At 48.1% G+C, this 15,642-nt stretch overlaps 1 protein-coding gene across 6 annotated transcripts in view; it reads right to left on the bottom strand.

Annotated features, from left to right (window-relative positions):
• Nucleotides 1-15,642, bottom strand: part of fat1a (FAT atypical cadherin 1a) — a 59,557-nt gene that overhangs the window by 13,263 nt on the left and 30,652 nt on the right. For all 6 annotated transcript variants that reach the window (XR_015101748.1, XR_015101747.1, XM_086119251.1 and 3 more), the window contains 10 exons: nucleotides 10,269-10,544; nucleotides 9,866-10,076; nucleotides 4,897-8,970; nucleotides 4,378-4,574; nucleotides 4,140-4,293; nucleotides 2,756-2,989; nucleotides 2,265-2,651; nucleotides 1,563-1,777; nucleotides 1,281-1,418; nucleotides 280-423 (listed from right to left, as the gene is read on the bottom strand). Coding sequence is in view for 4 of the 6 variants with exons in the window: in XM_086119251.1 (XP_085975377.1) it covers nucleotides 280-423; nucleotides 1,281-1,418; nucleotides 1,563-1,777; nucleotides 2,265-2,651; nucleotides 2,756-2,989; nucleotides 4,140-4,293; nucleotides 4,378-4,574; nucleotides 4,897-8,970; nucleotides 9,866-10,076; nucleotides 10,269-10,544 (6,030 nt within the window). In the remaining 2 variants the exon portion in view is untranslated. The remainder of the gene's footprint in view (nucleotides 1-279; nucleotides 424-1,280; nucleotides 1,419-1,562; nucleotides 1,778-2,264; nucleotides 2,652-2,755; nucleotides 2,990-4,139; nucleotides 4,294-4,377; nucleotides 4,575-4,896; nucleotides 8,971-9,865; nucleotides 10,077-10,268; nucleotides 10,545-15,642) is intronic.

The raw sequence follows: 15,642 nt of genomic DNA, 5'->3' as shown, positions 1-15,642 counted from the left end.
TCTGCAATGTCAATTAGGAAAAAATATCCTGTTTTTGAGCATATGGATGGAAATTAAAACGTAGAATCATCGATTAATCGTCAAACAGGTCAACCGATTATTAAAATTGTAGCCCTGAAACTGTTTAATAACTTCCATTCATTTTTATGGCCAGAGGATTTGAACTGCAAGTATTTTTAGTCTCAAATATGGTCAAGGAATGAATCAAACTCAATCTCAAGACACGGCTGTTTCCTTCTTTCACGCCTCCAGCGTTGGCATCTGCTTCAAGTATTTTACCTGGATGATGAGACTGTAGTTGGCCTGGGAGAAGAGCGGCGGGTTGTCGTTGACGTCGGAGATGTCCACGTTGACCACGGCGCTGCCCGACAGCGGCGGCGTCCCGCTGTCCACGGCCAGCACCGTCAGCGTGTAGCCCGACGTCTGGAGAACAGCGTTGTCATGCGTTGATTGAAATGCCAAACGTGAAAAAGCACACGCACGCGTCCAGCATTTTTTCATGCTGCTTTTTCTTTGTATAGGCGGGAGAAGTGAAACATGGATTAAAATCGCAAACCATATTTTTGTGGAGGAAAAAAAAGGGTAATTTTATTTTAAAGGCCGTATCTCGCCAACGCAATAAAGAAAACAGTTTGTAGACATAAAAAAAAATCTTGAATCTATAAAGACCCCAAAATATGTGTTTGTTAACATCAAGGACACGCGAGTCCCAATGACCCTAATATATGCGATTTGCATCATTTCCTAAACATCAACGACTTTCATGTCTAAATTGGGCCGAACATAAATAAGTACTTCTCTAAACTTCAAAGACATTTTAAATTCTTCAGTAATCATGAGATACTTTTTGTCAACATCAAAGTCCATCATGGAAAAATGATCCTCACGTAAATGGGTTGTAAGCAAAGAAATCATTTTCACAAACATGAAAGACAATTTAGTGTCTTAAATGACTAACACGCATTTCCGAAACATCAAAAACCATTTTTAGGACGTAAGACCATCTGGTTATTATACACCTCCAAAATCCAACATCAAAGACAATCGAGTGCCTGAGATTACTTTACACAGTTCAGTAAACAAACGCAATCACTCGACAGTCTTCAACGATGCTAGCATGTTTTTGTCAACATCAAAGACAATCTAGTCTCTGACGACGCCAAGGTATCGTGGTTTTGTATATATCAAAGAGAACCTTGGTAGAGTACAATTTCCAAAACGTCAGAGACAACAGAGAACTCCGTTTCGTAACCACAAAGACAAGTTGGTGTCATATTCACCTGTTCCCGGTCCAGCTGCCGGGCCACTTTGAGCTCGCCTCGTATGGGGTCGATGATGAAGGGGCTGCCGCCGTTGCCGTCCATGACGGCGTAGCGCACGCGGTTGTACGACGGCCCGTCTGCATCCTCGGCCATCACCTGAGAATCAAAACAAAAGCGCAGCGTTCATATCTGGCATCCGCTGCTTCGGTCTAAATGGATTGATTGTGTTTATACAATCGCAACATTTCCTGTCAAACAGCCTTGAAATGGGAAGCGTCCATTATTTGAAGCTGGTCTCACCGTCAAGACAGTCCTGCCCAGCTCGGCGTCTTCGCCGACGACGGCGGCGTAGACGCGCTGGCTGAAGACGGGCGCGTTGTCGTTGACGTCGGTCACGTTGATGTTGACGGTGGCCATGTCGCTGAGGGGCGGCGAGCCCCCGTCGGTGGCCTCCACAGTGATGTAGAAGTCGTGAGACAACTCGTAGTCCAGCGACGCGATCACAAAGATGTCGCCTGAGGAACGCAGGATAACATTTTTTGACGATCAGCTGCCAATCACGGCAGCCCTTCACGCCTCGTGACCATTTTCACACAATTTAGAGTCGCGAATGAACGTGACGTATGAGTTTGGGTCAGAGACAATGTTGAATCTTCAATGAAGCTCGCGTACGAGTTCATGTTAACCTCAAAGACCACATAGTATTTGGGATTCTTTTTTCCAGATTTTTTTTCTCTAGAGACATACAGTATGTTTTAATATTTTTACATGTTCTCTCAATTTTGTACCCCCCCCCCCACCCTCCCAGATTTGCATTGAAATGGGACAGTACATTTCCTTTTTAGCGGTAGGAATTATTGGTTTTCAAACATGCCGCCATGTAGTGGCTGACAGTGGAATTACACCCAAAATAAATAGGAATCAAAACTAACAGAGGTGTAAATGAAAAAATAACCTGTGAAATTGTGTGACTACGACTCCAGAATTAGTTTGGTCCCATACCCGTGCTCGGATCCACGCTGAATGCCCCGTGCTCGTTTCCGCTGACGATGCTATATGCGATCTCCCCGCCGGCCTCCACGTCTCGGCTGGCGGCCTGGACCCTGAGCACCTGTCCGCCCACAGCCGCGTCCTCGGGGACGGCGGCGGCGTACTCGCGCCGTTCGAACACGGGCGGGTTGTCGTTGATGTCCAGCACAGAGACCAGCACGCGGCACGTCGCCCACAGGCGCGGCGAGCCGCGATCGGCGGCGCGGGCCTCCAGCTCGTACAGGGCGCGCGCCTCGCGGTCCAGCGGCCGTTCTAGGCTGATGATGCCGCTCAGCTCGTCGATGCCGAACCAGCCGTCGGCAGAATCCAGCAACGAGTAGACCACGTCGCCATTTAGACCTGGCAGCCCCCCCCCCCGAAAGAAGACAGTCAACACACCGCCAACTTCGACAATAATGTGACATTTTAACAGTCGAATGGGAAGAGAGAGAATAATCGCTCACCGCTGTCGGCGTCGTCGGCCTGCAGCTTAGCCACGAAGGTTCCCGTCTCGGTGTTCTCGAAGACGGTGATGGCGTACGGGTCGGCGGCGAACTCGGGTGCGTTGTCGTTGACGTCACGCACGGACACGTGCACGTTGGCCTCGCAGAAGCGCCCGCCGCCATCCACCGCTCGCACTTTGAAGCGGTACTCGTCGCACTCCTCGCGGTCCAGGGGCTTCAGTGTCTTCAGTTCACCTGAAAGTGACAACGGGATACGTTAAGGACGCACTTTTGGTCTTCAAAAAAAAAGAACACGTCCATAGATGTTTTAAAGTAGTGTTAAAACGTTTTACAAATCAAAAAGATCCTCAATAATGTATATTATGTACTCATGACTTTTTGAAATACAATCGAATCAAATCCAAGGAGATAAACATTAAAATTTTGCGATTTTGGATTGCTAGCATCTCGTAAGCTTTAGTTAATGAAAAAGCTTGACTAGACTGAGACAGGGTTAGTCCGGTTATTCATGCTGTATGGACAAAGGTCATCTAATATATGCATGAATTCAGAAAGAAAAAAACCACCACCTAATTATGTACATTTTCCAGCACCTTGCTATGCAAAAAGCACCCAAAGCATGTAATTAAGCCAGATGGGTACACAATGCCTAAGAGTGCGCTGACACAGTAAAAGGGAACATTAGTGCCTCTTATAGCAGATTTTCTCCGTCTCGTACGCTATGATTTATACATTAACGGCAACTTTATGATGACCCTCCTGGGCGGCAGAGCTAAATGTAGGGGGCTTGATGTCTTATAGTCGAAATGTGCTTTCATGCTTTTAACTTCATTTTGAAGAGGAAAAAAAAGAAGAAAAAAAGAATACACGCACACAAAAGAGTAGCCAGATAAAGTAAATAAATGCGTGGGCACAAAGGTGTTTTGATCGACAGGTCATTTGGCCTCATGCCCGACAGATTGAAGTTTGCAAAAAAAGATCACAAGAGGCCGTTAGTTAAAAGAATATTCTTTTGCGGTTCGAGCAATACACATACGTACAGCACATTTGACAATAAAGTTGTATTCAATTCAATAAAATAGATCGCAGCATTTTTATGGCGACAAATCAATATAAACATACACCGAGCTAATGTTTAGATTTTCCTTTTATGCTCCAGCCTGACAAGGTTAGCAAAAGAAGCATAGAAACAACAATTACATCGGTGTTATGACATCAGTCTGGTTAATTTTGTTTGTTGACACTTTTCGGAATCCGCAATATCGACCAGGCTAGTTACAATAGCTAAGGATGAGTCACAAAAGACGACACATTTTTTCAAAGGAAAACCATTTGTCACCTGCTGCTCTGGAGCTAATTACATATTGTCATAAAGAAGACCTACCCGTCTCGGAGTCAATGAAGAAGAGCTCCGAACCAGGCCCGTTGAGCTCGTAGGAGATTTGCGCATTTGATCGGATATCGGCGTCGGTGGCCGAGACTTGCAGGATGAGTCTGCTGGCTGGCGAGTTCTCCGGAACGCTTTCGCTGTAGAGGGACTTGAGGGGGACACCGAAGGAAAGACTGTCAGACTGTCAGACCGGACTACAGCATGACGGGATTTGGTGTTAAAGTTGCCTTACCTTTTCACACACGGGGCTGTTGTCATTGGCGTCCAGCACTTTGACTTCCACCACGGCTTTGGTCGTAAAGATGCCGTCGCTGGCCGTGATGTTGAGAAGATAATAGTCCGTGGTCTCGCGGTCCAGAGGCTTCCTGACGGACACTTTCCACTCATTCTGAATGTGCTCTATGGCAAACTGTCCCAGCGGATCTCCCGCTGTTGGATGAAAATACGATGCGCTTTTGCTTACGAGCTACATGAATCATTAAAGATGGAGACATTTTTCAATGAGCAATAGAAGAAATCAAAGGCAATCGCCGCTTTAGCTGAAGCAGACAACCCCAACAACAATTCTGTGATGTTTACTAGTCAAATGTTGACAATGGTTTTCAACACCACGGGGCAGGAAAAGCCAGTGTCAGGTGTTACAATCGACACACCGGCATGCCTTAAATATCTGACACCACCTCGCAGTCTACTCACATTAAATCCCGTTAGCATTAGCAGATAGCCACAGCGAAACCGAACAGTAACTCACCTGTAATGAAGTAGTTGACTTGTCTGTTGATGTCCTCCGAGTCTTCGTCGGTGGTACTCAGGATGGCAATGACGCCGCTGGGCGGCGGGTCGTCCTCGCTGACGGTTCCCTTGTAAACTTCCGCCGTGAAGCGGGGCGGGTTGTCGTTGACGTCGGCCACCGTCACCTCCACTCGCGTGCCCGTTGCGCGCTGGACTTTGTCGCCCTGATCAGTGGCGATGACGGCAATGGTGTACTTGTTGCGCTTTTCGCGGTCCAGCTCCTTTAGGGTGGTCAACCAGCCGGTTTCGGCGTTGATGGCAAAGAGCTCGACGATGTCCTGTGAGTTGAGTTTGGCGTCCAAGCTGTACAGAACGAGGCCATTGGTGCCCGAGTCCAGGTCAGTGGCTTTGACTTGAACCACCTGCGCCCCGCCTGGGAGGTTTTCCACCACCACTGCCTGGTAAGGGTCAGACTCAAAGACCGGCTCGTTGTCGTTGAGATCTTTCACTTGAATGTTGACGCTCACGGACGCGACGACGTCAAAGTCATCTCGCTGAGCTTGTGCCCGCAAGGTGAGCTGGTACCACTTGGTGGTCTCGTGGTCCAGGCTCTTCTGGAGTTTCAGGGCGCCGGTGTCTCCGTCCACGATGAAGACCTCATTCTCATTGCTTTCTGGAGTGTTTCCGTTCACGAGGGTGTAAGTAAGTTGCTGCTCGCTCTCAGCCGGGAGCACGTCGATCTCCGTGCCGATTGGTAGGTCTTCAGCCACTGTGTAGCGGTAATGAGGCTCGGCGAACTTGGGGATGGGAGTCTCAGGCGCTACTATTCGGATGTATACCTGCACGACCGAATGCTTTGGCGGGTTTCCGGTGTCCTTCGCCCGGACGAAAAAGGCATAGAGCTCACCCTCGAGACCGATGAGACTCTCTCTCGTTAAGATGACCCCAGATGTGCGGTGAATTTCAAAGTTCTCCGCCACATTTTCGACGTCAGCTTCGATTGAGTACTCGACATCGGCGTTGGTTCCCTCGTCCACATCAGAGGCGGCGATCTTCACCGCTGATGTACCCCGCGGGGCATCTGAGGCGATAGTGACTTTGTACTCGGCAGCCCTAAACTGCGGCGCGTTGTCATTGACGTCAGTGAGGACCACGTTTACCGTACAAAAGCCCACCTTGCCACCTCCGTCTTTGGCCTCGAGAGAGATAGGAATGACCTTCTCCATGCTGCTGTCTCGATCCAGGCTCTCCAAGGTGAAGACATCGCCGTTTTCATTGACCGTGAACTTGTCCTTGGCTACGTCGTTGACGATGCGATATGTGATTTGCCCATATATGCCATCGTCGTCATCTGTGGCTTTGGCTTCAGCTACCATGGTACCGGCGGGGGAGTTTTCCACCAGCTCGACGGCATATTCCACCTGAGAGAATGCAGGGTTGTGGAAGTTGGCACCGATGACAGTGACGTCCACGAGGGCTGAGCTCCGATACACGCCGTCCGACACGGACACGTTGAGGTGGTAGAGCGGCTGCATTTGTGGGAGACGGTGGTTCGAAATAACGATAGCTCCGGTCTGCTTATCGATGGCAAAATTTTGGTCGTCGTTCCCAGAGACAATAGCGAACTCGAGCTTGTCCGAGTCCGAGCTGTCGGCGTCCGAGGCTTGGACTTGGGTGACAAAGTGCCCGCGGGAAGCCAACTCGCTGATGGCTGCCTTGTAGGCCGGCTCAGCGAACATCGGCGCGTTGTCATTCAGGTCTGTGATGTCCACTGTCACCAGGACGTCACCGAAGAGGGCAGGGACCCCTCCATCCACTGCGCGGACCCTGAGATGGCGCTGCGGGGTCTCCTCGTGATCTAGCACTCGCGCCGTCGAGATGAGACCCGTGTCGCGGTCAATGGCAAAGTAATTTGAGCTCTTCCCCTTCTCCTCCACCAACTGGTAGAAGATTTCCTGATTGTGGCCCGTGTCGAAATCTTTGGCCTCCACTTGCAGGACAGATGTACCGATAACGGACGCCTCCGAGATCGTGGCGTAGTAGGACTTTGACAGAAACACCGGGGAGTTGTCATTGATGTCTTCCAGGATGATGTCCACGAATACATCCGAGCGCGACCCAGTCAAGGAGTCGGTAGCCCGGATGTTCAATTTATATGCTGGGTGCGTCTCAAAGTCCAGGGGCTGAGCCACGTGAAGGACCCCCGTGTTGAAGTCAATGGAGAACTGCTTGAAGGGGTCCCCCTCAGAGATGGTGTATACAATACGAGGTCCCTCGGAGTCACTGGCCTGCACGTGGAGAACGGGCGTGTGCACTTGGATATTTTCAGGGATTTCAATGTTGTAAAAGGGTTTCTCAAAAATGGGGACGGCTTGGTTCACCACAGTAATTGGGACTTCCACTTCTGACGACAGTACTGGATCGCCGCCATCCATCGCCACAACAATCACGACAAAGTCCATGTCAAGCGATTCTTTCTCGAGCGTCTTCTTGATGGTGATTTCTCCAGAGGGGTTGATGTCAAAATGCTCATGAGACTCCTTCAGCTCGTAACGGATTTCTGCATTGCGACCACGGTCCTTGTCCACTGCCGTGACCCGCCGTACCGCTTGGCCTTCCTCTGCATCCATCTGGACCAGGGCGCGATAGGGGAGGTTCACAAAGACGGGCGCGTTGTCATTGACGTCCTCCACCGCCACCGTCAAAACAACGTGGGCAGTGTCTTCAGATGGGTCCTCCTTCGTGACCTCCACGACGACATCAAATGTGTCCTCCTTTTCACGATCAAACGCTATTCCGGTGGTCGAAACCACCCCGGACGTCCTCCCGATTTCAAAGCGCTTGTCAGGATTTAAGATTTTGTAGAACAGAGGCTCGTTTACATGGTTACCGACAGCAGCAATGACTTCCAGCGTCCTCCTCTCGGACAAGTTCTCCGGGACAGATGCTCTGTAGGAGTCTCTGGTGAACTTCACCTTGCTCGCTTTGTTCTCCTTCAAGTGGATCTTGACGGCGGCGACGTTGGCAAATCTTCCATCCGAAACCCTGACTTTCAGCTCGTACCTGCTTCTTAGCTGGGTGACGTTCTGAATGAAGATCACCCCAGTGCTCGCGTCCATTTTAAACTTGTCGCCGATGTTGCCCTCGGAGATGGAAAACAGAAGCCTGGCGTTGGGTCTGGAGTCCGAGTCGGTGGCGTTAACTTTGACGACCTCCACGCCTCTGTATGTCGGCAGCACCACAGTTGCCTCATAGACATCCTGGCTGAAAACCGGCGGACAGTCGTTGACGTCAATGACCTTGATCGTCACGTTGGCCGCCATCTCTGCAAACAGACGCGGCGCGCCAAGATCGTGGACCTGCACTGTAAAGCGGTAAACACTCCTTCGCTCATGATCTAAGGTGGTTGTGATCCTGACGGCTCCGGTGCTAGAGTCGACAGCAAAGTAGTTGAGGGCAAAGGGTTCCACGATCTGATAAACCAGCATGGCGTTGCGGTCGCTGTCAGCATCCGAGGCCCGGATGACAAATGGCGCGTTTTCTCGGGTGAGGACAACGCTGTTGATGGCAGCCGACTCGCTGACCACACCTTCAAACTCCCGCTGGAGGAAAATGGGGGCGTTGTCATTTTCATCTTTCAGATGAATCACCAGGGTTGCGTTACTGGCGAGCCCGGCCATGTTGGTGCCCTGGACGACGAGCTTGTACTGCGGGGCCACCTCGTAGTCCAGCTCTTTCTGCGTGACCACCACACCAGAGTTGGGGTTGATGTCAAAGGCGTTGTCCGCGTTTCCGCTTTTGATTTGGTAGAACACAGACGATTGGCTGACCGCCGCCAACGAGCTCACGAAGCTCCCGGGGGCGGCAGACTCGCTGATGTCGGCGGAGAACACCTTCTCCGAGAATCTGGGGGCGGCATTGTCCGAGACAGTGACAGCGATGGAGACGGCGGCGGTGGTGGACAGCGGGGCGGCCCCGCGGTCGGTCGCCTTGACAGTGAGCTCGAAGCGGGTCTTGCCATTTCGACTGAGCTCCTTGGCCACTGTGACGGTGCCCAAAACGGGGTCCACGGCAAAGGAGTTTGCCACATTTCCTGCCAGAAACAATCATTTGAATGAGCCCTTTTTCGGATAGAACGCAATGATAGCTTAACATACAAGTACCCCAAACTTGGATGCCGCTTGCTCAATTTTGTTCTTTTATGTTGCGAGCAAAAGGGGGGCGGGGGGCTAGAACACATTAATGGCATTGGATTAATATTCAACTGAATTGAGTTACGAGCTTGGTCAAGGAACTAATCAAACTCCCAAGTCAAGGACCATTGTACTTGTAGGGGTCATTCTTGACACGAATCCACCAAAAGTCAAACAAAAGCTATGTGTTAAGAAGCTTATTGGGAAAAAATGCGGCCAATTCTGGGGGTTGATCAAATGGCTGACATATTTGGAAACTCCAGACAAAGCCCTTGACGTGGTCCTGAGTATTCCATTCATGAAAAAATAAAAAATAAAAATCCAGTAGGCTGGCTCATGACTTCATTATCGGCAGATTACAATGAAAGCTTTCATTTTGTCGAAATGCTTTAGAGTTGGACAATTTGTAGTTTAGCAACATAATTTTCATGACAAACCTTCTCTGAGGTTTGAAAGTCAGCAAATCAGCATAACTAGCTTGATCTTGACAATGTCCGTTTCGCGTAGTTTTACTTTATTAGGTCGCTACTGTGAGCAAGCAGCTTTTCCTAACCCTAACCCTTATGGCTCTGATGTTTGAAAAACTACAAATATAGACTTGTGCATTAGCGTCTCCTGCAATCTACCTAGTTTGCCTGTCACCAGTGATCCAAGGATAGCCCGTTTCTCGATGCGTGTTTTAATGGTACGAGGCAGACTTTGATTTTAAGTGGAAAAGGCTATTCTTGATTTGCACACTTTGAAGTTCACTTTAACCAGCACATCACGCGTACGAGTGATTTTCGGGGACCATACCTGACTCGATGCTGTAGACGACTTCCGCGTTGCGGCCTTTGTCTTTGTCCAGAGCCGTGACTTGCAGCACGGCCGAGCCAACGGCGGCGGACTCGAACACGCGGCCTGAGTAGGGCGTGCCAACGAACCACGGCGCGTTGTCATTGGCATCCTCCACGTTGACGATCACGCGCACCAGGTTGCGTTTCACGGGGATATCCTGGTCGCGTACCTGGGAATGAACATAGAATAAAATTAATGATGTTGAAATCCCAAATTCTGAATGACCTATTGGGTTGTTGGGATATTGACATCCTATGATACCCTCCTTTTTTAAATCGAGGTCCATGGCTGTACTCTAGAATTGGGCTAGGAAATACCAGCAACCCTATTTATACCTCCAAATGTCATTATGTACACTTACCATAACCGTGAGAACGTGGCTGTGCATGGTCTCGTGATCCAGCAGTTCGGCGGTGTACAGCCTCCCCGTCCCCGGGTCCAACTTGAACTTCTTCAGGCTGAATGGGTCCGTGCTGCTCAGAAGGGTGAAAGTCAACTTGTTCTTCTCGTCCTGGTCGGTGGCATCCACGTGGAGCACTTCGGTGCCCACCGGCACATCCTCGGGCACGCTCACTTCATACTTGGCGCGGGAGAACTGAGGCCGGTGGTTGTTGGTATCGATGACGCGGATGAGCACCTGCCGGGGACGACAGAGGTTTTTTTTTTGTTATTTGGGGTTTTGCAAGATGAATCATAAAGCTTGAGGGCAGAATTACATGCGACAGAATGAATGTAATGACGTAGCAGTGGTGAGCAACAGTTTCAATTACTATCCTTTCACACCCTTGACAACGGTAATATGAGATCTCATTTGAAGATTCAAAACGGGCCTTTGAGATACAGTATACTGATATGAAAAATAAATTAACTTGTATTATGCAGTTGGCTGGCAACCGGTTCAGGGTGTCCCCAGCCAACTGCCCGAAGACGGCTGGGATAGGCTGCAGCACCCCCCCCCCCCACCCCACCCTTGTGAGGATAAAGCAGATCGGAAAATGGATGGATGTCAAATGACATCATAAAAGAATCCATTTAAAATATTTTTAAGAGAACTAATAGCCTTTTATAAATTACATGAAAAAAATATGAATATCTCAAGAAATACCCTGTAATGCAAACAGAAACGTGATGCGTTCCCAAAAAATGTCATTTGTGTAATTTAGCTTTGAAAATAATCTTTATTTTTTCTTACACAGTTTTTATCATTTCAAAACAATGAGCCGGATTCACTCAAGGATTGCGTGGCTTCCGCGTGCCGCCGACCGGTAAAAATGGAGCCAACAGATTGAGTCTAATTCACAAAGCATGCATTGATGGCAAAAGGCGTCATTCGCTGCCCCGCAAAACACAACGGGTCTTATTGCGCCGGCGTTATATGTGAATGGTGTCATGTGCATATATTTGGTGGGGAAATTGCCCACCTCGAAGCAAATGCACCTTCTTGATAACGTCGACTTCACTAACACCAGCGCTAATAGTTTTGAGTGAAGCAGAGGCTCTGCTGCGGATCCTGGCTGCAGTAGCGCGCCGACATCTGCCCAACGTGAGCCAACGCTCCGACATGTACGAGAGATGTCGTCCTGAATTACCCACTCACGTCGACAAAGTAATTTTAGGCCGCGCAAGTCAGCCTTTTGGCCGAGGCATTCCCGGCAAATCAAGTACGAACACTCTGATATTGCTGTTGACATGTTCTGTCCGCGCCTTTCTTTGTGAATTTGGCCCAGAATAGACGAGATTACAACTTTGACATGAAATGAAAGCATGCAACTTACATACATAAAAATACACGTGGATGTCAAATGGGTTCGAAATATGTCAATATCCAAGCATTTAATTGTAATATTAAAAAGAAATGTGCAAATAGCAACATTTTAATTTCCCAAATCCAAGTTTTCACAACCCCTGAAATATGTTGTTTTCATATCCCATATGAACATTTTGATGATGCTGTACTGAAAGTGTCTTGTCTTAAATCACCGGTGTCAAAGTCAAGGCCCGAGGACCAGATCTGGCCCGCCACATCATTTTATGTGGCCCGCGAAAGCAAATCGAACATGGCAACTTCCCTGATGCTTGCTAAAATATGGACAAAGATTGTCAAATTCTTATATGTAATGAATAAGAGAGATATTGTAAGCATTTTCTTGTTGCCAGACACCTCATTACAGTAACTTCAACAATAATTGAATAAACCGTTCTATGCTTGACTTCTTTATAGGATTTCCGTCATAATGACCCTCCAAGGGAAACGGTAACTAAAATGTGGCCCTTCCATGACTGCTTCACCACGTCAAAATGATGGATGGGGTGTGAATCACTGAACAAGCAAAATTTTCATGTGTTCTCAATGTGTTTCGGATGAAAAAAAAAAAAAGAACAAAAATGCTTTTCATCGGACAGGCAACGATGCATCTGAATGGATAAAAGGCCTCCACTCATTCCCAAATCCCGCTCCAAAGTAAAACCTGCGACTCAAATGTCCATACATGTGCCTCTCCGCCTTTGATCATCAGGAAAAAAAAAAAGGGTGCTGCTTTTGTGTACTCCAAACATCATCCACCAAGCTGTAAAATTCCACCGGGAGAGTGTTTTATCAACACCAGCCACTCGTCTGCTGGACTTCCGACAGAGGATTACGAAGAGCTGCTGGAATGCCATCTCTGCTTCCCAGTGAGCGGCGAGGGGGGGCTTCGAGCGTTGCCAAACATGAGGAACAAAGGGATCAGGCCCGATTAGACACCTGCATACCAGACACCAGGGGTTGATATCCCTTAAGGGGGTAGGGACGAAATGAAAAAAAGAGACAAAAGCTGCGCTGCTCCACCTTAAAGCAGACCGCAATCGGTTGTGATCCTGTTTGCCGAGCGCCACGACGCACTTCTGGGCGCAACCTGAGAGGAGCGATAGCACGGCGCGATGCCGGCAACGCAGCGGAGGCATGGGGAGTCGTGGTGATGTTAAGTGTTGAGTCAAGAGCAGCTACTGCTAATCACAAAGTGCCACGCAATGCGAAAGCTGGCAAGTCATCAAACTGGCTCTGCCCACACTCAAGGAAAGATAATTCGAGTCCCTCGCAATTCCATGCTGCCCATCTGTCGAGTATATCTGGTCCAAATTTAATTGCAAGCGGCCGAAGTCTTTAAAGGAGTTTCATAAATGAAAAAGAAGTGTGATAAAATATCTGCTTCCAGCCACACTGGCTTTATTTCTGAGCCTTTTCGGGCTTGGAATCACAAGAGTTTTTGTGGGTCTATTCTTGATAGAGATCCACGTAAAATGTCATGTTGCTGAGTAAATCTGGGTTGGAGGGCTGAAATATATTTCAAACTCGGATCAAGTCGACTTGCGGCTTTGGACCAAAATAGCAGAATTCCTGCATCTTTTTTTTTTTTGGTGGGTCTATTCCTATTAAACATGTCTAGCAAATCTGGCTTTGCGAGTTGAATTATGACAATTTTTTGTGGCTCTGCTCATGACAGACATTCTCCTAAATTTCACATCGCTAGTTGAAACAAGTCGCTGGCCACTTTTTGGAGTTTCGTGTTTCACGCCGAATGGAGACAAAACAAAATGACAGCCTTTGAATGATTTTTGGGCATTTTGATACTTTACAGTGTGTCTACTTATTGCCAACCAAACATCCTGCTGTTGAGTAAAACCGGCCTCAGGGGCTGAATTTTGTGAAACCTCTGGACGGTGGGCTCCCGAGCCTCTTCCTTTGGGGGGCCTTTCACATCGCACTCTCTTGCTCAAAAGAGCCACTCGGGAATGGGGCCTGCGTTGCATGGCTGCGCCTTTAAGCAGCGATTCCAGGCATGTCTTCTCATGTCCTGCCAGACATCATAAAGCAGCAGATCCCTGATGTCTCACAACACACACGCACGCACACAAACACACACACACACAGCCATAGACCTGCTTCAAGTGACCCAATTACCACTTTGTTGGAATATGTTACCGTACGGAATCACCACTTCGCTCACCGCAAACCAGACATCATCGACAAAAGGACTCCGCGACAAAAACGACTACATCACCAACAATAACGGAAATGCTAACGTTGCGTGTGAATGAGTGTGCGCGTGTCGCCTCCTCTGGGGAATGCTGTGCCGAGGCGTGACTGTGACTGTGTGTACATATGACAGATGGAGGCACAGTGAAGGACGGGTAGGGGTGGTGGGGGGGTGGGGGGGGGCTGTGAGGATGAAATGAGATGGAGGCGAAAAAAAAGGTCAAATTTAGAAAAACACATGCTTTTGCTTGAAAGGTGTGAAAACAAAAGGGTTGAGAAAAAACAACAACACGGGAATGGGAACGGGCTTAGCATGTTAGCGTTCGGTTATTTTGCCATTCAAAATGGTACTACGGCTGTGAAGCAGAATCAAATCCTTTTGTGAACAGCCTTCGAGCTTTCATGTCTTCGATTCAACGTGAAACATGTCAAAGCGGTCTTAGGAAGGAAGACGGAAAATAGGAAGGTGCAGGGGCAGCGGGGGGATTAAAAAAAAAAATTTTTTTTAATGCTGGTGCACCCTAAACTTGGCCTGGTTTTGGAAGGACGGAGACCCCCCTCCGCCAGGTGGCAGGTTGTGGGCACTGGCAGAGGGCATGCACACATGTTCCCAAAACAGGATTAACACACATTCTCTTCCCGTCATGTAACGAAAAGATCTCTCGGCGCACACGTGAAAGCAGATTGGTACAAAAAGTGAGGAAAGCGAGTGAAACTAGGCCAAGGAGTCTCGCAAAGTTTCCACAAGACTGATTTGAGGATGAGATACCGGAGCGCCTTCACGAGGTCGCCTTTTGCAGAATGAGTGTGATCCACCCACCCCGACTCATTTGGAGACAAACTCAGCGAGACCAAACGGCAAACAAAACGCAAATGTTGTCGGCGCGGAATCAAGTTTGCATCACCGACTCACCATTTTGCGGTGTGCTGATGGGTTCCCACCGAGATCCACGGATTGTGTGTTTTGGTCACGCAATGACTAAATTTGCGCGGGAAACGATCCAAATGAAAGTTGAAGTCAATTCGCTCAACGGCGAAAAAAAAAAAAAGACAAATCTCTTGAAAATGGATTAATCTCTGCGTTTTACTGTTTTTTTTTTCTTCAAGGAAAAGCTCGACATTAAAGATGAGGGTTGGATTTTTTTGTGTCTCCAAAAGGATACTTGAAAGGGGAATTTGTCTCATACATACACATTACCTTTAAATATTTAAGGAAGTAATCTGAATTAAAATTTGAGACATAGATTCAAACTGTACTCATTTATGTGTGACGTTTTTGGTCTCCGAAGGGTGTTTTCACTTCTATAGCATCATTTAGAAATGTTCACAGTTTTCCAGCTCACCTTAAATTCGTCAAGGAAATGATCAGTTTTAAAACTGACAACAGTTTAAAAGTACACCAATTAAAGCTAGTTATTTACTCGTTAGGACTTTGTGTTCAATAAACGATGGGGGGTAAAAAAAAAATTGTAAATTTTCGCTTTTTGACAATATTCCTTCCACAAAATGATTTTAGAATTTCAATGGAAAAAAAAATACTTGGAGCAAATTATGTTTGTGGTGAGTCAATTAAAAAAGTGAAATAGAAAAATAAAAGAAAATTGGAAAACGTCACCAGTTTGCCTCTTACGCATCCAGGCGATGGCAAGAACTCATGCTAAAGTTCACCAATGAGCGCCAGTCATTGATGTACCAGTTGAGGATTGTCGCCGGGGCTCTT

This window comes from Hippocampus guttulatus, chromosome 9 (assembly GCF_054856545.1).
Source record: "Hippocampus guttulatus isolate MCC_2025c chromosome 9, RoL_Hgut_1.0, whole genome shotgun sequence".
NCBI lineage: Eukaryota > Metazoa > Chordata > Actinopteri > Syngnathiformes > Syngnathidae > Hippocampus > Hippocampus guttulatus.
Note: the sequence above shows the minus strand (reverse complement) of the source record. Positions and strands in the feature narration are given on the sequence as shown.